This window comes from Biomphalaria glabrata, chromosome 2 (genome assembly GCF_947242115.1).
Source record: "Biomphalaria glabrata chromosome 2, xgBioGlab47.1, whole genome shotgun sequence".
Taxonomy (NCBI): Eukaryota; Metazoa; Mollusca; class Gastropoda; family Planorbidae; genus Biomphalaria; species Biomphalaria glabrata.
Window position 1 is genome coordinate 38,654,320 of NC_074712.1, and position 23,018 is coordinate 38,677,337.

The window sequence follows — 23,018 nt, forward strand, 5'->3', positions numbered from 1 at the left end:
GGCTAACTAGTTCTTCGATAAAAGATGAGCGACTTTTCCCGCTAGTTTCTCGTTCACACGTCCATGAAGAATGTCTGGACATTTTCTTTGGTTTGTAGACTTAACTTTGACGGGAACAAAAATGCTCGCAGTTAGTTAACGGAGAAAATATTTGGACTTAGTTTATATCAGGTCACTTTGTCTGGTCACAGTTCTCTCTTCCCATTCACGGATCATGGTGAAACTTTGCACAATTATTGTCGATGACAACACATGAAGAATCAATATTTTTTTTTAAAAGTTATTGAATCAATTAGTCGTAATTAATTAATTAATTTTGTTTTATGTGTAATTAATATATTAATTAGTGACAATAATCACAATATAATGTAGAGAATTAGGTCGTTGGTTAAAATTTTTTAAGTAATAATAAATTATATTTTATATGTACTTTAATAGCTAAGTGGAAAAACATGTCGGCCTTCCACCATGAAGGTTCGAATTAAGGCTCGAGCAATTTTTTTAAAAATCGCTTTTGAAAAGGCAGCACGGAAACCTTAATTCTCCCTCCAACTTTTCCAAAAAAAGTAAAACAAAGGACAGATTGCAACAAGATGACAAAATTCTTTAGTAGACCCTACACTCGGATCGTACTCAAAAAGGTAAGGTCCACCAAATAACGGTTTATCCTTATTAACAACAAACCTAGATAATATGGTCAAATAATTGATAACACGATCGATTCAAAATAATTGAAGCAAAGGTGTGTTGTTTTTTTCAAGTACTTTTATAGTTCACTGTTCGTTGATCAATAGAGATGCACTTTCAACGTTAGAATTGTACCCGGAAATGCAAAAGACAAAAAAATAATAATTAAAAAAACATAATCCTATGATTAGGAGCTCTAGTAAACAGTTTTTTTTTATCAGCTTTGAATTTGGGCCTACTAACATTTGTTTTTGAAGGACATTGTTAAAAAAAAAACCGTATAATTTATTTGAGTGAATGTGTGTGTGGCCCTGATCACTCATAGATAATCCCTCATTCTCCCACTTATTTTTAAAGCCGACATATCGAAAGAATATGCGTCCTTATAACTTTCAATAGCACAGCTTGGTGCGTAACTTGCTTTTGTATTCTATTCAAATATTAATAGATAATAGTATTCATTGGTGAGAACGCGTTACAACTCCAGAGTGGTTACAAAAAAAAAGGGGTCAGACCAAAAGCAACATATATAGAGCTTATGACATATCTTTTTTTTTTTTAAATTGAATTAAGAAACGAAGTCAGTGAGTGTATGTAGTAGTATTGTTTAGGGGTGGTGACGGTTGAGAAAAATGATACTAGAATTCTCAGGTCAAAAATATGTGTTAGTATGTGACAGTCATTTTAATTCAGTGTATCAAACTATTACTTAAGATCCAAAATTGTGTTAGGGGAGCATTAAAATGTGTGTGTGTGTGGGGGGGGGGGGTCGATGCGCAGGATGCAATAATAAAAAAGGGCTCCACCAGGAAAGCTTCAGAAAGCTTTTCAGATAAAAAGTTGAACAGTGTAGGATATATGTTCTTGTTTGGAGGGAAGGGGAGTAGGTGATACCGGTCATCGAAGTCACAGGCTTAAAGTCTATGTTTGAGAGGGGTAGCGCTTTAAAGCCAATTAGAAGTAACAATACTAGAATTAAAGTGTTGTTTTTTTTAAGAAGCGGGAGTCGTGGCGATAAAAAAAAGAAAGAAATATATAAGAGGGAGATGTATTTTACCATTAGGATTTAAAGGGTTACAGGGTAGGCCTATAATATAAAAAGAACACAGGCCCCAACGTTCAAATATTTCGAATTTAAAATGTAGGCCTAAAGCAGAAGAATAGTCAGATATTGTAATGTTAGGCGCCTCAGCTCTGTGTGTGTCTCATGCAGATAAGACATCATAAGTGATTTAGTCTTAATAATTATAACGAAATAATACAGGCGAAAGGCTAACAATATGAAGGCAATCAACACTTATTAACGAAATCGAACACGAAGTTTAATACGTAATGAAGAGAACCGTCGATTGTTGTATTATCTAAATATCTACTTCTGAAAGTAAAGCCGACCTTACTCTATTTCTTGAGCTGCCAAAAGTCTTCTGTTTACTTTTCGCGACTTTTCCTAAATCATAGTGTTGGTTTTTAATAGTCACGTCAGTCTCTAAGTAAAACATCAATATTACATGAAACAAATTACTTTTCGCGCCAAATTCCTAATAGTGCCATAACAGTAAACAGGACTCTAAAAGGCGGATAGTTGGGGAAAGGTGCGAGTGAAGGGCCTACTTGAATTTACGAGCAGGTCCAATTCAACGTAACAGATACTCATGGGCGTAGCCGGGGGGGGGGGGATCGAAAATTTAGTGACATATTTTTGCTTTAATTTTGTTTATTTTAGGTGAGATTTTAATACTAAACCATCACTTGCCCCAGAACAACCAAGGGGGTTTTGAGTTTAAAACCCCCTACCAAGGGGGGTTCAAGTTTAAAACCTCCTACCATAGGGGTTCGAGTTTAAAACCCCCTACCAGGGCTTTTGCAGTTAAATCCCCCTCTTCTATAAAACAAAACAAAACAAAAAAAAAATAGGCAAACGACAATCCCCAAATTCCAAGAGCACAGTTAAGGAAGATTTTGATTTTAAAACCCCCTCCAACATTTACGATAAACCCCCTCTTCAATATAAAAAAAAGCAAATTACACACTTAAAATTCTATGAGCGTAGCTAAATGGGTTTTGACTCAGTTTTGAGTTTAAACCCCCCTTCAGCGAGATTTGAAGATAAAAATTCCTCTTTAATAATAAAAACAAAGCAAATTATACACTCAAAATGTTATGAGTGTACTCAAAGGTGTTTTGAGTTTAAACTCCCCTCCAGTGGAGTTTAAAGCTAAAAAATACCTCTTCAATATATAAATAAAAAAAGAAAATTACTCACTCTAAAATCTATGAGTGTATCCAAAGGGGTTTTGAGTTTAGACCCCCCGCCAGCGGGGTTTGAAGCTAAAAAATACAACTTCAGTGTAAGAAAAAAAGCAAATTACGCACTCAAAATGCTATGAGCGTTGCCAAAAGGGTTTTGAGTTTAAACCCCCCTTCAGATGGGTTTGATGCTTAAAAATACCTCTTCAATATAAAAAAAAGCAAATAACACACTAAAATTATTTGAGCGTAGCCAATCCAATTGGGGGTTTTGAGTTTAAACCCCTCTCCTACAGATGGCTTTTTTTAAAGTTTAAAACCCCTCCAGATGGTTTTGAGTTTAAGATCCCCCTACAGAGCATTTTGTGGTGGAAAACCTCTATCTTTAATATTATTCTAAAGCAAACTACAGTCACTTAATTCCAAGAGCGTATTCAAGAGAGTTTACACATTTCTACTAGTGTCGGGGCTCATTTAAAAAAAAGTGAAGTGAATAATCATCTGCCGAAATAAAAATAAAAAACCCCACTAAATATGTCTCAAAAAGACAGATTTTAGGTGTCAGTTATAGAGATCGGGTCTAAATCAGTGACAGATTTTTATGAAAACAGCTTTACGGCAAATGCGCCGAACGGCGCGGGAGGGTCTAAGTCACATTAGGTTTTTGAAATAAAACTTTTTAATAGCAGGTAAATGCACTGTAGATAAATCAGAATATGCATTTAGTTGGCTTTCAATACCAGAAATAGTGCTTGGCTCCGCCCCGCGCTGGGGGAGCTCCTAGCGCTCCCCCAGACCCCTTAAATTGATAGTAATTGCGAGAATCAACAATTTTTCCACTAACTCTAGGAAGAACCTATTCTAGGGCACAATAAACGTCTTCCGAAAGAATGAAGGTTCATAATGTAACAAAGATTATGTACACACACACACATAAATACATATAATTTGTTTTTTAGACAAACCCCCCCCCCAACCCCCCCCCCTCGAAAAAAATCCTAGCTAGGCCCATGTAGATACTAGATAGAATTCGTTGGAAAGAAGTTCGAATGTATTGGGAGGGTGGGGCAAGACCGGATTTAGATATCTTGAGGCAACAGGGCAGAATTTTTGTGGAGGTACCTACACTTTTTCGAAAAAATCGACTTATTACTGAAAAAAAATTATATATAAAAGCATGTCCTATAATAAAAGAAAGTAGGCCTACTTGTAAACTAAATGTAATTCTCCTTCGTTTTAAAAAAATAAAATCATTTATTATGCATATTTTAGTAAAAAAAAAATATTTTTTTTAAAGGTTTACACCAATATAAGTCTATGGTTTACACATTGTGTTTGGTTTATCCGAAAACTAGTAGCCGACACTTTAAAAAAAAAAAACAAAAAAAAAAAAACAGTGATGCCAACTGTAAGATTTTAAGTATTGTTCAACAAAAGAAAAAGTTTCTGGCCCGTCGAAATATAGATTTTTTCTTTTGTGAAGCCCCTTTCTTGTGGAGTCCCCTGGGCTGTAGTAGATGTAGCCCAAACTGCCTTCCCTTCAATCCGGCCCGGGGGGGGGTAGCATTTACTTGTGGGCCTTTATATTATTTTTTTGTTAAAAGTAGGGTATTAATAGGTATAGCTATAGCCTATAGATCTAGACCTATCATAACACTAAGTAACCGGCTAAAGCGCTAACCTTTTTTTTTTTTCAAACTTTATTTTCAAAGCATTTTATTGATAAAGTATAAAGATTCTATAGCCTAGATAGATATCGCTCGTTTACATTATTCTTAGAATGGTATATGGCCTAAAAAAAAGCGAAAATGAAACTACTGAAAAATAGAAGTAGCCTACGAGAACTAGATCTAAAATGATGTACATCTGCATGCTCGACTGATTTCGAAACCATTTCAGAGTAATTAGGCTAGGTAGGTCTAGATCTATGATTCGTTGTCAATAATGACATAATCATGTACACGTAATCATGCACAAGATAGATCAATATCTTTACAAGGTAAATACGGTGATGACGATAGGTCTACTAGCCAAAAATAGGGATTTTCCAGAGGTGGCATTGAAAAAATAAAAGGTTTAGTAGGCTATATAAAATGTAAAATGTTTCTCCAGAAATATTATTTTTTTAAAAAATGCCAATTCTGAGTCGCTGCTATTGGTTTTACGTGGATTATATTTCTAATTTTATAATTAGGATCGTGAGTTTAAGTAAGTAGACCGAGATCAAAAGCTCAAATACTGAAATAACGTAACTAATTAACTATAATTAATTAACTAATAGGCCTGCTAATTAGCTAGATTTAGTAAGCGTAAAGAACTAATTCTGTCATATATGTTACCCACATTCGATATATTTGATGGTCTGTAAGGGGATAGGCCCTAAATGCTTGTTAACAATTTTAAATAATAGTCCAAAACGTCAGTATGATCAGAAACAGCATCAATACTATTTTTTTTAACATGCAGTTTATCGTCTGTAGATATAGGCCTACACTAGAGTAGATCTAGATGCTATAACATGATGTTTTCTCTTGAGAAGCTTTTTCTCCTAACATGTGTTACGTATAAATACTGTTACGAATCTCGCTATCCAGGCTCTCTGCAAACTGCACCAGACACCACCAACTTAAAGGACTTGACAACTCTGGGCTTCAAAATAACGTAATAGTTTAATGTCAATAAATAACAGCCAATACTGTACAATTGGCAGCACGTAACACAAGACTGTACAAATATCTCTCCGCCGTGTCAACTCTTGCACTGGTCTCTCTCTGTCTCGCCTCGGACTTGTACTGAGCCGTTGTAACGAACTGTAGATCGGGACGTTGTGACTCACTGGCCTCTGATACCTTCGCTCTTAATAGGGTCCCTACTGGCCTTCTAGAACCGGACAGAACGTCGCTCGACCATTCTGGGTGGTCAGATGACTACATCCCTCGTGACACTTCTGAGCTCTGTTCACGACGTCGATCCTTCCCGAACCATCATGTTGATACTCGTCTCGGCCGATCGTCGTAACTCGTCACGGTTGACCGCTCGTCTAGCGCTGGCCTGGGGCGATTTGCGTCGTCTGACTACACACACACCACTACCCCTCTCTGTGCCACCACCAAGTTTATAACACTGCCCCCTCCTTAGATCTGTCCGTCCCGGACAGAATCAACATCATGACATTGGCTGTAAAGTTTCATCGCTGCAGGCGGGGGTCGATCAGTGGCAGTTGGCTTGCCTCTTGAGCTTGATGGAGCCATCCATGTTGCAGTCAGCAATGGTCGCTTCCTTCTCTTCCTCCAGTTGGCCTTAACCTGGTTGTTTCGCCGTCGTGCTTTCATCGCCATCCACGTTGAATTCAGAATACGTTTTCTTCTTCTCCTCCAGTTAGCCTTCATCTGGTTGCATCGATGTCGTTGTCGCATCGTCATCCATGTTGCACTCAACAAAAGTAGCCTTCTTCTTCTTCTCCGCGAGTTGGTCTTCATGTGGCTGCAGTTATTTCTTGGTAGAATCACCATGCACGTTGGACTACGCAAACGCCTTCTTCTTCTTCTTTTCCTCCGGTTGATCGTCCTCTTGTTGCAGTGACGTTGTGGTTGCATCGATCTCTTGTCGGTCGGTACTGAGGACAGCCACTTGACACATGGAGAGGTATAAGATGTAAGGGCTGGGGATACCAAGATCGTTGGCAAAAGAGGTGGCTTCATAGGGCTTTGCGAAGAAGAACTGGGATGGGCTTCAAATCCACAGGACAGGGAATTGTGGGACAGGTCATCATCTTCAGCCTTGTCTGGAGGGCATGCTCGTGGGGCAGGTTGGCAACACTCCTCGTGCAAAGGTCCCTCGTTTTCGGCTTCAGGCTCCATTCGGCTTTCTTCACCACCATCAGGGCCTCTCTCTTTCGTCTCAGTATCGGGCCAATCACTTGTTGGTTTCAGACCTTGTCGATGACTTTCGTCTTTCAAATGTCCAACAATGTCACCGTCAGACTGCCTTGGATTCTCTTTACCACCATCAGGACTTTCCTCTCCAGTCTTGGCAACTGGACCAACGTCTGTTAGGTTCGGACCTGGCTGGTATCTCTCGACTTGCATATGTCTCTCAACGGCTTCGTCAGGTTTCAATGGGTTCTCATGATCACCACCAAGGCGCCTCTCTCTGGCTTTAGCATCTGAACGAACGTCTGAGTTGATGATCCTCTCCTCCACAGCAGGTATGCGTTGGTTCATGGCGGCTATCTTGGTGTTCATGGCATCTATCTTGGAATTGGTGTATTCCAGCCCCGAGTTCATAGCTGCCATCTGCTCCTGTCTGCTACTGGCGATCTGTCCCTGCATAGCTGCCATCTTTTCCTGCATGATACTGGTGAACTGTTCCAGCAAGTTAGGTTCGACTTCAAAAAGATATGTGTCCGGATCTTCTTTTTCTTCCAACATGTCTTCTCGGAGGCGGGCTTGTAAAGTTTCCTTGTTACCAAATACCTTCAGCCTTCGTCCACGGAGTTCTTCCTTCAGTTCTCTAAATTCAAGTTCGTACAGCAGTTTCAGACGAGCCATAGTAGATCCGATCCAATCCGATCCGATCCCACTTCTGACACCAGTTGTTACGAATCTCGCTATCCAGGCTCTCTGCAAACTGCACCAGACACCACCAACTTAAAGGACTTGACAACTCTGGGCTTCAAAATAACGTAATAGTTTAATGTCAATAAATAACAGCCAATACTGTACAATTGGCAGCACGTAACACAAGACTGTACAAATATCTCTCCGCCGTGTCAACTCTTGCACTGGTCTCTCTCTGTCTCGCCTCGGACTTGTACTGAGCCGTTGTAACGAACTGTAGATCGGGACGTTGTGACTCACTGGCCTCTGATACCTTCGCTCTTTATATAGGGTCCCTACTGGCCTTCTAGAACCGGGCAGAACGTCGCTCGACCATTCTGGGTGGTCAGATGACTACATCCCTCGTGACACTTCTGAGCTCTGTTCACGATGTCGATCCTTCCCGAACCATCATGTTGATACTCGTCTCGGCCGATCGTCGTAACTCGTCACGGTTGACCGCTCGTCTAGCGCTGGCCTGGGGCGATTTGCGTCGTCTGACTACACACACACCACTACCCCTCTCTGTGCCACCACCAAGTTTATAACAATACTTTCAACCCTATAAATCATTATTTTGTGTGTCGCTTTACGTGTAATACTATTATAAAGTTTCTAAGCACAAGTGCGCATGTCGAAAATATATTTAAACTAATTTAAACTATGGTATCTATTTTTTTTTATTACAAAGCTTATATCAACTCTGTCTGTCTATCTGGTAAAAAAGTTTGTAAACGTTATTAAGTCATTGGTTAACATGCATGACTAGATGCATGACGCGTAGGACGAAATCATCATTTTTTTTGAAGTAACGTCTGTATTTTATAAGATAAGATAACACCCAATCTTGGATCAAGCTGAAATTTCACACATTTATTTCTTTTACCTGACAACACAAGAAATTAATTATTTTGTTTGGTATCTTGAGCAAGGGAAAGAAATTGTACTTGACTGAAGTAGTGGTAGGCCTATAAACTGAACTAGTCCTCTTTATAGGTTGCCGCTTTAAAGTAACAAACAATATTGTTATGACTCTACATTGCGCAGTCATTAGGCGCGATATTGTATATTATATGACAGGATGAAGAAACAGGGGAAGTCAAAGATGCCTTAAGATGGCCCATGTAAACAAGTGTTGTTATTACTAAGAAGTGTCGTTATTACTCTAATTCACATTTGTGATCCGACTATTATTCTATTATTAAACTGCTGTTTTGATCTATCCCTTTCGTTGAGGTTCTTTGGGCTGGCTGTAGGCACAGTTACAGCCATTGGTGTCACAGAGTGGGATGTATTCATATACATCGGGTGGCCGCGAGGAAAACCCGTGTTAAAAAAAAAAGGGCGGGTGAATTTTTTTATTATTTATTTTGATGAAAACCCTTAAACCCGTGCTGATTTTTCTTCCGAGAAAGTCAGATCTGCGAACGTCAAGCGACAACTGTAGCTCCTATCGCAAACATTGTTCTTAAAGAATATCAATTTCGCTTCAGCATTTGGACCGCGAATCGGGAGAGAAGATATATAATATTATTTGTGCAAGGCGACAAGTCAGGAAAATTCCATGACTGAATCCGTCTGTGACCGTCTAAGGAACTATTTGGTTATTACAAGTGTACTGGTTCTCCCCCGTAATTTAGTTACTTTCCGACTCCAGCTTAGCAGAAATTATTATTATCTATTTTGCCGATTTTTCATGCTAAATATTTCTTAATCAATAGTCACGTTTTTTTAACCTTAAAAGGCGAAATCTTTCATGCAGAACAATTACAATACAGCATGTTATTAGTGAAAGGCCAATAGTACAGCACCTACGTAAGGTAGGCCCTACTATGTTTAGTAGCAAAAATAAGGCCTATATATATATAGCCTTTTAGCGTGATACGGTACTGTATATATATGCCCAGGGACCCGCATATGACACTCGCCCGGGCCCCACGCTCTGCTAAGTCAGCCTCTGGCATTGAGAAAGCTAAAAGCATGAAATAGCGCTAAATAAAAACAATTGGTAAAAATATTTCTAATCGCACAGATTTATTGTTGTTGGTATAGAACAGTCTAGATCTATTACAAACTTAATTACATGACTATACAAGATTCAATTACACTTCGTAGACCTATTAGCTTTGTTTTTTTTTTTTTTAAGTATTTGTATGTTTTTCATTTTCCATAACCCTATTTAGCCTACAACTAACAATATCCAAAGGCTACGCCCGTTGATTGGTTCCCAGGCTATAGCCTATATTTTTTTTCTATTTTAAGGGAGGATTAATATAGTGATTATCAGTTAGTGAGTCATCAGAGCCAAGGATTTTATATTGTATAATATAAGCCCTTTAATCTTTTTATAGAGTGTTAATAATATTTGTTTGGGTCAATCCATTTTTCTTCCATTCAATGCACGAATCACAACTCATTTCATTCGCATCCACGCTGCGTTCAGGTGGCAACAGTTGTTATCTCCACTAGGGGCCATAAATAGTAACTTTTGTGATTACTGCAAATAAAAAAAAATACGTGGAGTAGACCGAGACCAATCGTTATAAAAGGCCTGAACACTGACCTGCAACGTCACAACCTGTAGTCTGTTTAGACCAATAGCTTGTTGCCACGTCGACCAGACCTGTATATACAACTGTCTAATGGCATGTCGTGGCTTACTGTCTCCTCTGATTAAGTTAATTTACCCTCGTAACATATTCTGCTTTTTACTTTTCAAGTCGCTTGATTTCAGAGAATACTACTATATGGCCGCGAATATAACCCGCGGGTTATACAAGTTTTACCGCCCACATTGCAGCTGTGCGGGGTATACAAAGGTTCGGGGTTTACACAAATTATTTTACTATTAAACATAGCGTGACGGTAACTATGGATTTACCAGTGGGCCCTTCTAAGTTGATTTGTGGTTGTGAAATGTACATTGAAAAGCTTTATGAACATCTAATTATGCATTTCAAGAAAACTAATAATACCGATGCTGCAGAGAATCTTTAATATACCAATGACAAAACGCAAAGACTACAATGCATGCACTACATTCAATCGCCAGTCTCACTAATATCACTGTCCTCGCTATAGTTTGGGAAGGCATCGAGACTTTTATCATATTTACTGTCTTCTTCCAATAAGCGAAGCATGTTGGCAGCAGCAGTTGGGTTATAAATTGATTCTTAACATGCGGCGTATATACGTGCTCTGGTTTTACGATTTTTTAAATTTTTAAAAAACTCTTTTTTGTGTAATTTGTGCGGGTATATGCGTGTGTGGGTTATACGCGTATGTTGGGTATATGCGCGAAAATACGGTACAAGTTGTCATTGTTCCGCCATTCCAAAAAACAATTGCATATTTGTCCATGGTCTGTCTTGTACTGCATTAGGTAACACTTTTTGTTGTTTAACTTGAAATGTTGTGAACGACATGATACAGCCCAATGATTTCTTCTGTTCTAGTCTCGACATATTTGTTTATATGATGGGCAATTATGTTCCCCGTGATATCGAATCACAGACATCTTGTCCTCAAGCAGATGACTTGCTTTTTTGTTTGTTTTACAAAGCTTTAAGCTTATATCAACTCACTCTGTCTGTCTGTCTGTCTGGCAAAAAGCTTGTATACGTTATTTCTCCAACATTCATTCTCGGATCAAGTTGAAACTTTGCGCGTTTATTCATTGGCATTGTATTGATAAGACATGAATCAATTAAAAAAAAAATTAATCTATTAATTACTGATAATTGATTATTTGGTTTGATACCAACATGGCGAATTAATCCTTCAGTGTTCACAAAACCGCGGAGGCTAAAAGGTAAAGTGCTTGGCTTCCAAACCGAGGTCTTGGGTTCGAATCCTGGGATTTTGATTTCGGGATCTTAGGCGCCTCTGAGTCCACCAATCTCTAAAGGGCACCTGACATTAGTTAGGGAAAGTAAAGGCGGTTGGTCGTTGTGCTGGCCACATGACACCTCGTTACCGTAGGTCACAGAAACATCTGCTCTATAGATCACAAGGTCTGAAAGGGGAACTTGACTTTTTTTTTAATTTACTGATACGGCTAGATATGTAGGGTTTCGTCCGCTTTGATAATTGAACATTTATTTATCACACTCTCATTCTCGGATCAAATTGAAACTTTAAACAATCATATATTGTATCTAACAAAACATGATCCAATTAAAATAAAAACCAATTAGTTAATTTTGGTAACTAATTATTGTGTTTGACATCAAATAAGGGAAATAACTTCTACATTATTGAGATATGTAGGTGTAAGTGCGTATTTCTTTCCCTTTGCTTTTTTTAAAAAAGGATTCTTATTTATTTTGCTTGTTATCTTCTTTATTTATCAATATTATACTTGCTGCTTTTTCTAGAGTCAAGTCTAGGCCTACATCTTTAAGAAGTCTCTCTCTCTTTCCATCCAATTGTATTCCACCTAGGCCTATACTAATTGATCTCTAAGTTTATCACGAAGCTTGTCAAACTTGCATTCTCTTGGCAGATTTTTTCAAAGTAAAATTCTTTTTGATCGTTTTATCTCCATTTTTGTTTCTTTTGAAAAACAAAAATCTTTATAGCTGTATTTAATTTTTTTTTTCTTTCAGTTTTTCCACATGTTTCACTTCAAGATTGTTCGTCACCTTTTAAAAAAACGTTGCCAGTGGTTTTTGCATGGGGAGAACAAAATTCAGGAGCACTAGGACTCAATGGCTGGGAAAAAAAGACAATATGTTCTCCTAGCCAGGTTTTTTCATTAGATGGGAAAGAAATACAAAGTATAAGCAGTGGTAAAGGTCATACATTGGTGTGTTTAAAAGATGGCAAAATCCTTAGCTGTGGTTCTAATGACTTCAGGCAATGTGGACAAGATACTAATCTCAACCAGTTAACACTAGGCAAGTATTAGTATATCCTGTCTATTGAAAATCTATGCTACATCCAGTAATTAATTCTCTAATAAATATTAGGCTATATTGAACATTTATATTTGCAAAAATGTCACATATTACGATGTAAACGAAAATCATCAATCTTCTCAGTTGTTTTTGTTTCTAATCTGTTTTCCTTTAACAACCCGTTTGCACCTCTCTTTATTCCTACTGCACTGTTCTATAGTCTTACAATTTGCAACCACAATGTATCACTCTGTATGAGAGATGGGAAACCAACCGGACCCGAACGAACGAACTGAACTCGAACCTCACTTACGACCGAACCGAACCCGAACTTTAAAAATGATAGGTACGAACCGAACCGAACGAACTGTCCTTACCTTGACCGAACTGAATCAAAGATTTAGCAAAATTTTTTTGTAAGAAAAAATAAAAAACTTTGTTTTAGTGTAATGATTGGACAGTTATTTTTAATTTTTGAAAAACAGCTGGATAATTTTGGGTCGTATTCTTTTGATTCACCGCGAATGGTACCTTAACATTTAATATTTGAGCGTTAATGAAATGGGAGAGTCGAAGAAACGAAAAGTAGTGTCTGAATGTAGAAACTACCAGGAAAAGTTGGACAGATCTTTGGCTTGTTATGGAGCACGAACATAAGTCAATATGTTTGATTTGTATTGAGATGTTTGTGGCTGTTTTTTTTTTTTAAAGAACGTAACTTTAAACAGCATTATGAAATCAAAAACATAAACACAAATTGCGGCATTCTTAGTTTGAGCCAGCAAGAAATAATTGCAAACAAACGCCTAGAGATGAGAGGATTGACGAGAATATTTAGCAAGAAGGGACAAGAAAATAAATGAGTCGGCGGTAAGGGCTTGGTAGAGTTGGTCACATTTTAAGTAGTGAAATGAAGCTTTGTTTTCGACATGCGGGCAATGCTTTAGTTGGGGTTACTATCAGTGATGGAAGAAATGTGTCATGAAAAATAAGAATGCTGTTGAAGCCGCCACTCTTTTTTCGCACGACAATTAGAAATCTCAATTAAAAACTAAGAGATAAAGTAGAAAAGCTGGAAATGTTTACCATTAACACATCTGATAGCGTTCAACTCTTGCTAATTGTTCGCAGAAAGAAAAGCAATTTTTAAATCACAGAAAAGATATCTGCTATAAGCTACATGCATTGAGGGACCACCACTGATAAAGACCTGTCCAAAGAAGTTTCAGACATCATGGAGGAGGAGGCTTCTTTCCTTTGGGAGAAATTAGTAGGAGTGAACAGAACCCGAATTTTAGACTGGACCGAACCAACCGAACCCAAATTAGACTCGTTATCGGACCGAACCCGAATTTTAAAAGTTGGGTTCGATTCCCATCTCTACTCTGTATTCATACTGTAACACCTGCATGATTGACAAGTTCAAATCACATTGAATATCAATCAAATAACATGATATATATATTGTTCAGGTGAAGCTGGAGAAGGTCTACAGCCCCATCATGTGATTCAAGTGGCTGCTGGAGCCTCACACAGTGTTGTACTTACTCAAAATCATAAAGTTCTGACCTGGGGCAAAAATACTGAGGGTCAGTTGGGAAGGGGAGATGTCGAAGAAAGCTCTAGAGCTACACCAACGTAAGTCGCTGTTTATCAGTATTTATCTTTGGATATTTGCTTGCCAATTTGGTTTTAATTTTATAGCATTACTCTATAATTTTGTACTTATATAGCACAAGTATATTACCCGAAAAAGCATTCCAGTGGTAGGCCTACATTGCTGGACAACCAAATAGAGAGTTTAAATTTGTTTCTATCCCAAGTTGTGATATAGATTCCAATCCATTTTTTTTATACATTATTATATTATTTTACTACTAGTCGACCCATGGCGTAGCATACGCCGCTATTTTGCAGGGCCGGCCTAAGGCCACTGCAACCTGGGCTCCGCACTTTCATAGGACCCGCGCTAATTCTAGGTGTAAATTAATACATTAAACCATTTTATAACTTATAACAGATTTCTCGCGGCCTCCTGATTTACCGCCATGATGCTCTATCATGTTTTAAAAGGTTTGCAAGCTCACCATCCGTTGCTATGGAGATTATGTCATTTAAGGATTTATTCAACGAAGTAGTTCTTCCAAACAGTAAATATTAATTTGCCTTAAGAATCACTGCAAAAGTTTTCGCAAAGATATTTTTTTATGTGTGGATTTTTCTTATCTATAATAAATGTAACTTGTGCCAATACAAAAAATACTAAATTATTACCAGACAAGGTTGACTCAGGTACTGTATAGAGAAATATGTCATTTGGAGAAATATGTTGTTTTAAAAAAATCACATAAGAAGAAAGAAAAACTTGACAACAATCTTACAGAGCTCAAGAATTTCGTGAACTCTCTTCTACAAATTCATTTTTATGACAACCATTGAGTCAGAGTTTATGTGAAGAAGCCACCACAAATGAAGGAGCTGAAATACTCAACGAATGGCCCAATGGAGAAAAATCATTAATAAATCAAGTGCTTTGCAACTGATGAGCTTTCTGATAGCAGAGAGGGAACTTGCAGCTACCCAAACACGCCAAACTTTTAGATTGTTTTCCTGACCGATGCAAAAAAAAAGTCCTCCAGAGCTTGAAAAACTAAAATTATCACCCAAGTACGCCTAACAGTCAGATTGTTTTCCTGACCGATGCAAAAATAAAGTTCTTCAGAGCTTGAAAAACTAAAATTCCTCCAATGTGAAACTACTTAGGTCCGACTTAGGACAACACTTATACAGCTTAACAACAGCAAGACAATTGTTTGTTATTTTTTTGCATGCGTAATTATATAGTTCGTCCATCGTGGTTCGATGGGAACTGAGGTCTTTGCACTGGGGTTTTATGCCTCCTCATGTGGCTGGTGAAACCTATGTGAGCCCGGAATGTTCAGCCGCACACTGGGCAGGTTAGTCCAGCTGGAGCTAGTGGCATTGGCCTTGCTTTTCTTCTCTGGCGTTTTTCTTTTGCCAGCGTTGTTCTCTTTTCCTCAGCAACCTGTGCGCCAGTTTTCACAGCGCGACGTCATGGTGCTCTGTCATGTGCTTCTGTCTCCCAGGTCGCTGGGTCTATGCTGAACGCCTTCAGAGAAGCTTTGAGGGTGTCCCTGAAGCGCTTTCTTTGACCACATTGCGAGAGCTTTCCTCGCTTAGTTGGTCATGCAAGAGTCGTTTAAGGATGCAGCGGTCTTCCATTCTGCAGACGTGTCCTGTCCATCGCAGCTGGGACTGCATCAGGATTGTGTGAATGCTTTGCAGACCCACTCTTCGAATGACTTCAGTATCTGGTATTTTGTCTTGCCATTTGACATTCAGTATTTTTCTTAGACATGTCATGTGGAAGTTGTTTGGTTTCTTTGCATGTTTTCTGTACACTGTCCACGTTTCTGAGGCATAGAGCAATGTAGGGAGGATGACAGCATGCGTAATTACATAAAATCTGTCGCCATATTTGACTATTCTGTTTTATAAGTTATTTTTTTTTGTCGATAGAGGGGAGGGTTGGTTGAATGAAAACGATAATATAAAAGTCATCTCTCCATTTTATCTTTATTGCTAATGATTGCATTTATCTTTATTGCTAATGATTGCATTTTATATTAGAGAATGGGGGGGGGGTACTAGGGGCAACTCAATATCCTTTTTATGGCTTCCTTCAGTCGAGAAACGACAATGGATTATTTTAAGAAAATGAGATGAATGCCTGGGCATTAGCTATGGTCGGAACGATGTCGCCCACACAGCAGTCCCCTCCCCCCTCCACGCAGCTGATGTATATAATGGAACGGAAAGTGCCGATACGGTTTGGTGTCAGCGGCGTCGCAAGCGCTGTCATCGTGTAACATTAGGGGTCTTCAATCTGCCTAAGGGTCGCCGGCTCCTGATGTTTCCTCAGGTTGACTCCCAAAGTCTTCCCCATGATTGGGTAGCTTATGGCTGCAAGGCAGCAGAGGTTTGAATTCTCCTAAGTGGGTATTTATATACCACCCATGGCAAACGAGACCTTCTTGCCCGGAAGCATACTGGTTTAGGCGCCACTTACTCGCCTTCGCCCTTTCTCGTGTTAGTGAAAACAGTTCCACCGAACTCGTTATCTGAGCCATAAGTGAAGGCCAGGAGCTGGACTGGTTGTCAGAGGCCATTAGCCGTCTACTAGCTCTCCTGTAGTTTACACACTGTCAGTATTAATCCTTACTAATCTTATTACAGCTTGAGATGAGAAAAATAATCGAAGTAACTCCATTATGACTTAATGTTTTGATAATTTGCTAGCTGCCTGGTCTCTCACAGTTTAGTATCAGCATGTGCCAGACATTCTTAATTTTTTTTTACTTGTAATCTTGTAATAAAATGAAAAAAATAATGCATTTTAGTCCCAAGAGAAAAAGTTTCTGAAGCTCAGAAATTTAGAAAAACGCTTGGCGTCCGGGAACTTCATTTCGCCCCGGATAACTCTGTGTGAGCTTAAGGCGTTCTGACCAGCTGAGTGGCGAACGTAACATTTTTTAATTGTAAAGTGTTAAGAAACACATAGACTTAAGCACCCCTCTAGCGCCTTTTGACACGTAGGGCTGCAAGCTCTCTCCACAGAAATCTGTCTCTAAAGCGACTTTCACAGCCACTTCCCAGCTGGTGTCCACGGAATTAGGGACTTCTAAAAAGGTGTGACGCCATGTTAGACGTGGACGGCCATGTTTTTGCATTCCTCTTTTCGGCTTTCATGTTAAGGCGGACTTTGGTAAACGTGTCACGTCTTGTCTAATAAGTTTCACAAATGTAAATCGACGTTCAATCGCCATTTCCTTAGACGACGAATGCCTGTGCGTGAAAAGATTTCTCTATTGGTAACATCATCTCGGCATATTATTTGTAGGATCCTTCTCAGCCATCACTGCTTAGCCTCTTTTCAACCTTCCATGCCTCGAAGCGAAGTTGGCTGCTGGAACAATGATTGTATTGAGTAGGTGAATTTTAATCTCCAGTGTAATTGATTTGTTTGTTCAGATAAGCCTTACTTTTTGAAAGACGGCTCCTGCTTTCCAATCCGACATGCAATACCATGATATGCATCTTCATCCCTTATGAAAACAATCCCTAAATATGTGAACTTTTCTATTTGTTCAAGATCTGTAGGACCAATGTTTATGGGGGTCTTGGGTAACCTGCATACAATATGCATAACTTTGAGGGTGTTTTTATCCGTCATCTCGTGTATATATTTAATTGTATTTCAATTTTCAAAGTAATGCTATGTCTTCTGCAAAATCAAACTCGGTTTAGTTTACGCCATGGGAACCCAAATGCAGCCTGTTTAATGTGTTTTTATGAGATCGTCGATGGCTACAAGAAAGAGAAATGGGGATAAGATACACCCTAACCTCATATCCGTCTCGATGTTGAAGAATTCCATCGTCTGTTGTGACACAACAGCTTGATTTGCTTTAGACATGTCGCTGAATCTAGACAAATTGTTGAGAGATGCCATATTCTCTTGCTATTTTCATGATTGATTCCGATGGACGCTATCACACTTTTTTGTTCTAAATCTACCTAACTGATCAACTTCCTTTGTTGGTACTCCAGGCTTTGCTCGATGATGTTTCGCATGACGTCGTAAACCTGTTCAGTGCTTGCATTGCCTTTTAGGAAGCAGCTGAAAAACACTAGTATAATTAAAACATTTTTCGTAAGGTGCTCTTAAATAATTTTTGATAAAAAAATATGTTCAACTCAATGCTTCTCAATTCAATAATTGTACATTTTTAATCTATGAAATAACTATTGATAAAATGACAAAAGCAACGACTTTATAAAATAGAATCGAAAACCATTTTTTCGGGTGTAACAGATATATAATTTATTTGCTTACAGTATTATTGTAAAAACACACACATACAAAAACAACAACAAAATTTTTTTTTTTTAGGGAGAGATTTTCTCATGTTGGGGGGGGGGGGGGTGACACACTGAGCTTACCGCTCCGGGTGACACCGACCCTAGTGACGCCACTGGCGCGATGGACTGTCGTTCGGTTTCCTCGATTGTCGTGGGTTCCTACAATCATCGCTGCCATCCACCATCGTCCTGCGGGACGTTTGGACTCATCTCTCATCTGTCCCTTGACTTTCATCGTAGGGGTGTTGTGACTGTTAGCGTAATCAAATCCCTCCACTTTTCCCGGTCAGTAGCTGTTTTTAGCAGGATATCATTCTTTTATGTCATCCAGCCAGCATTTCTTTGGACGATCCTTTCTTAATGCTCCCTCCATTGTAACTGACTTTTGATAGTGAGCCATGTCTTAGAGTATTGTTAAACCATTTCAGTTTTCGTCTCTTCAAAGTATTAAGGGGTTACTACCTTATGCCATCCAAAGTGTTTACTTGTAAAAGTAAAAACTCATTTGTCTTTTTCCTGGTATCGGATACCCAGTATTTTTCTGTAGCATTTACTCTCAAAATCTTGGATTCTTCTTTCAGCCTCAGCGTTCAATGTCCAACTTTCACAACCATATAGAAGTACAGACCACCAGCGAAGAATACAGTTTTATGGAAAGCTGATGTCATAGGGATTAAGTGATTTTATTCAGTGGGGAGGTGGGAGGGTCCAAACTTGAAAATCCCCCCGAGCTCCCACTTGAGGGGGGGGGACTTCCAAATTAGTGCCCAATTATTTTTTATTACATTAAATATTAATAAGCCAATGCCATGTTATCTTGCTATTCATGTTGTTATGTAAATTAGTGACCATGCTGCATGTATTCCACACATTAGACATATATTTATTAAGAACATTAGCTCATGTTAACATGCAGGTGCCCTTAAAGAAGCCAAGCCCCCCCCCCCATGGTCACCCTCGCTACGCCACTGATTTTATTGCTTCCTCTACTTCTGACTCTAGAATCGGAGCGTTACAAAGTTCTCTGTTGTCCCAATGTGTTTTGTTAATTAGACTGTTGTTGGAAATTATCTTAAGTTATACAGATCTATTGCCACCTTCTGTTTATCTTCTAAGCACAACTTCTTATCAGTCAGAAAAGATCCATCGTTATTTTCCATCACTGTGGTTCTAACTTGTCTTGTGTTGATTAAAGCCTTTAATGTTTCACATGCTTTCTTGCTATTGTCAACTTTCAAACTACAATCGATTATAGTGCACTGGTCTCTGATCAAACATCCGAAACGAAACATGTAGAGTCTAAAACATTTTGAGTGGCGAATAATGTTCTACATTAAGTATAGAATATAGCATTTTAATTCGTGACTTTCTGTCTTATTCTTTTCATGACAAACGACTATTATTAAGTAGGTAAGAAGGATTTTGTATATTAAAACAACCATGGCAGAAAATGTAAATATTTCTAACACATTAAACCATTCCTCATTGACTCATCATACAGAAGAAGAACGTATATGCTAGAGGAGTAGAGACTAGAGAACTATCATTGTTCTGTTACTACAGAGAAATAATTAATGTAGACTAGATCTAGAACTATATTATTATATATAGATCTATAGTTAACACAATGAATTAATAGACACTTCATCTTTGGTAATGGTAGATAGACATTAAAAACCCTTTTTATTACGTCACAATATCTTTTCAAGTAAAGTTCCCCTTTCAGACCAAGCAGTCAGACTAAAGGGCAGATGATGTTAAGGTCATCTGTTTCTTTGGCTAATGGTTAAAGAGCAGGATGACCAACTGCCTTTACTTTCTCTCAACTAAAGTCATTTACCCATTAGAGTTAGGTGGACTCTTTATAGCCATTCAGCCAATGAATTAATAGACAATTCTTCTTTGGTAAGTAAGAGTAGACATTAAAAATCCTCTTTATTATGTTACATCCTTTCAAGTACTTTAAAAAAAAAAAACATTAAACATCAAAATCATTAATAGAAATTCTTCAGTTTTGGACAATATTTGAACATACATTTAAGGTTATCTGTATTGACTATGGAAACAAATGAACTTATTTAATTGAAATCTATATAATTAGGATAATATGGACATCTTACCTTTGATTTTTTTAGGAATGCTTGTAAATGGTCATTATTTTATTATGTACTGGTACCCAATTAGAAAAAAAAGTTGATAAAGCTATCAAATTTTTGTTTGTTTGTCTATTAGGTTGGTAAAATCTCTTTCTGTTTTCTGTGTGCTTCAAGTTGCATGCGGTAACAATCATACTGTAATTTTAACAGATGGTGAGTTAATTCTATATGAATTATTTCTGTCTCATTGCAGTGTGCCTGTTAAGATAAGAAAAAAAAAGGTCTACAGTTGTGTATGATATTTATTTATTATTTGAATATAAATATATATATATATATATATATATATATATATATATATATATATATATATATATATATATATATATATATATTACAAGTATTGTTAAATAATTGCTGAACAAAAGACTGATTAGAAATGATTAGTAACTAGTGACCAATGACTAGTGACCTCAATAGCTAGCTTTGCTTTCCTTTTATAGTTTCCTAAAAAGATTTTCTGGATTGTTACAGAGTTCTTGACACTTAGTTTGAACTTTCTTTTATTCAATGACCAGCATAGTCATTATAGTTGTTAACATAAATATCTTTTCAAGGACTTCTGGAAGGATCTGTTCATCTACACACACTACACACACTAATCTTAATGTTTTTTCTAAAAACTAATTACTAATTATTATTCAGAATTAGATACAGTTTCTAATTATAGTGAAAACTCTATTTAAATAAAAAAAATTACTAACCCGATCTTTCTAGCTACTAGCCAACTTTTGTGCTTTATGCCAGGTATTTTTTTAGCATATATGCAGGAGTTATTTTCTATTTATTGGTAATACTATTTGTTCAGTCCCTTGCTTTTATTTGTTTTAAGTCTTTAGTACTTTTATCATTTTTTATTTCAACACACATGTCTTACTCAATACATTATGATATTTTAAATCAAATTATTTTAAAATAAAAAACAAAATTTATTTTGTATTTCAGAAGGATGTGTTGCTACATGGGGAGCTGACATGTTTGGACAATTAGGTCTTGGTGTTGATAACTATATGCGTAAACATAGAAATCAGCCTTGTTTTCTAGATTGTTTAAAAGGATTACCTATAGCACAGGTGGCTGCTGGTGGAAATCATTCCTTTATCCTGTCCAAATCTGGAGCTGTCTATGGATGGGGCAGGAACAGGTAATTACAAAAATATATAGTAGAATTCATATTTGTTGAAGAAACCTAGTAAGTAGCTTAGAGAAATCATTTGTGTGTAGGCCTGCTAGAGAGCTTCATAATTCATTCACTCAAAGAAGTCTAATATTTAGACTTTTAGTTTTGCAATTTGTCACAGAATATACTCTAGAAAAAAGGTGAATTTATTTTTTAAATAAAGGCAGAACTTATGACCTATCAGTTTTACTTTCTCATGACAGAAATTAAATGTATATAAATTTAAAAATCTGCTAGATTAAAAAAAAATATCATAGCTTCTAGCATGTTTGGAACTCAATTTAACACAATGGCAACCAAGTATTACTAAATTTCCACATTTTGCATTGGTCCTGAAATAAGTAGACTTTGAAATAACAGTTGTGTTCATAAAATCATTTAGAGGTTTGTTGAACATTTATGTATTTCACTGTTACTATCAGAACTCTCTATATTTAAAAGGTGACCAGTCACTTCATCCCTGGTCATTTCATCCTTGATTACTTCATCCCTGGTCACATCATTTTTAATGAAATATTGTTTTCTTAGTCATTGTGCAATTGTGCTGTTCAGACTTTACTTTTAAGCCCTCATTTCATCTAATATATAAATATGTTTATTTAGAATACTTTTTGATATTTTTGACATGTTATTATAGTGTATATAGTGTTCCCCAACTCTCTTCATACTTGTTCATTCTTCTTCTTCTTCATCGTTCTCATTGTTATGTTGGAGTGTTCATATGACTAGACCAATACATGAGATGAACTGCACAGTGGTTTCCAAATCAGGGAGCTCTCCATATAGTTTTCTTTCTATTGGGGTGATTTGGGGCCAATGTCTTATACGGGCCTCTTGGTAGAGAGAGCAGTTTTGGAGGACGTGGTCGGCATTTTCTGGTGATACTCCACATGGGCAGATTTCACTGGTTCCAATTTTGAGCTTCCGGAACATGTGTTGTCGCATTCTGTTGTGTCCGGTCCTGAGTCGAAAGATTAGACGTTGGTCTTGTCGGGATAGCTTATAGTAAGCATCATCTTTCTTGTGATTTGGATGGGAGCTCGTCCATTTCTCATTTATTTTATCTACAATTAATTTCTTCATTTCTTCTGGATAGAGAGCAGAGTTTACTTGTGAGTTTGTTCTCCCACTCTTGGCGAGTGTGTCAGCCTTCTCATTTCCTGCTAGTTGTATGTGAGCTGGTATCCATTGAATAACAGTTTTTTTGCTGTTGTTGTTGAGCTTTGTAAGTGCTGTTCTGAGGTTTTTAATACAAGGGGAATCAGAGTTTTGCAAGCTTTGGAGGGTTGTTTTCGCGTCTGTTAGAAAG

The 23,018-nt window shown here is 37.6% G+C and overlaps 1 protein-coding gene across 4 annotated transcripts in view; it reads left to right on the forward strand.

The window, feature by feature from the left end:
- Positions 1 to 4,984: 4,984 nt before the first annotated feature.
- Positions 4,985 to 23,018, forward strand: part of LOC106068744 (probable E3 ubiquitin-protein ligase HERC4) — an 82,804-nt gene continuing 64,770 nt past the window's right edge. For 3 of the 4 annotated variants that reach the window (XM_056020440.1, XM_056020441.1, XM_056020442.1), the window contains exons 1-5: positions 4,985 to 5,142; positions 12,140 to 12,430; positions 13,903 to 14,068; positions 20,606 to 20,682; positions 21,475 to 21,673. In XM_056020440.1, the coding sequence (XP_055876415.1) occupies positions 5,067 to 5,142; positions 12,140 to 12,430; positions 13,903 to 14,068; positions 20,606 to 20,682; positions 21,475 to 21,673 (809 nt within the window). In that variant the 5' untranslated portion in view covers positions 4,985 to 5,066. Of the gene's footprint in view, positions 5,143 to 12,139; positions 12,431 to 13,902; positions 14,069 to 20,605; positions 20,683 to 21,474; positions 21,674 to 23,018 lie in introns of those variants that run through there. The other variant, XM_056020443.1, reaches the window with a different exon arrangement.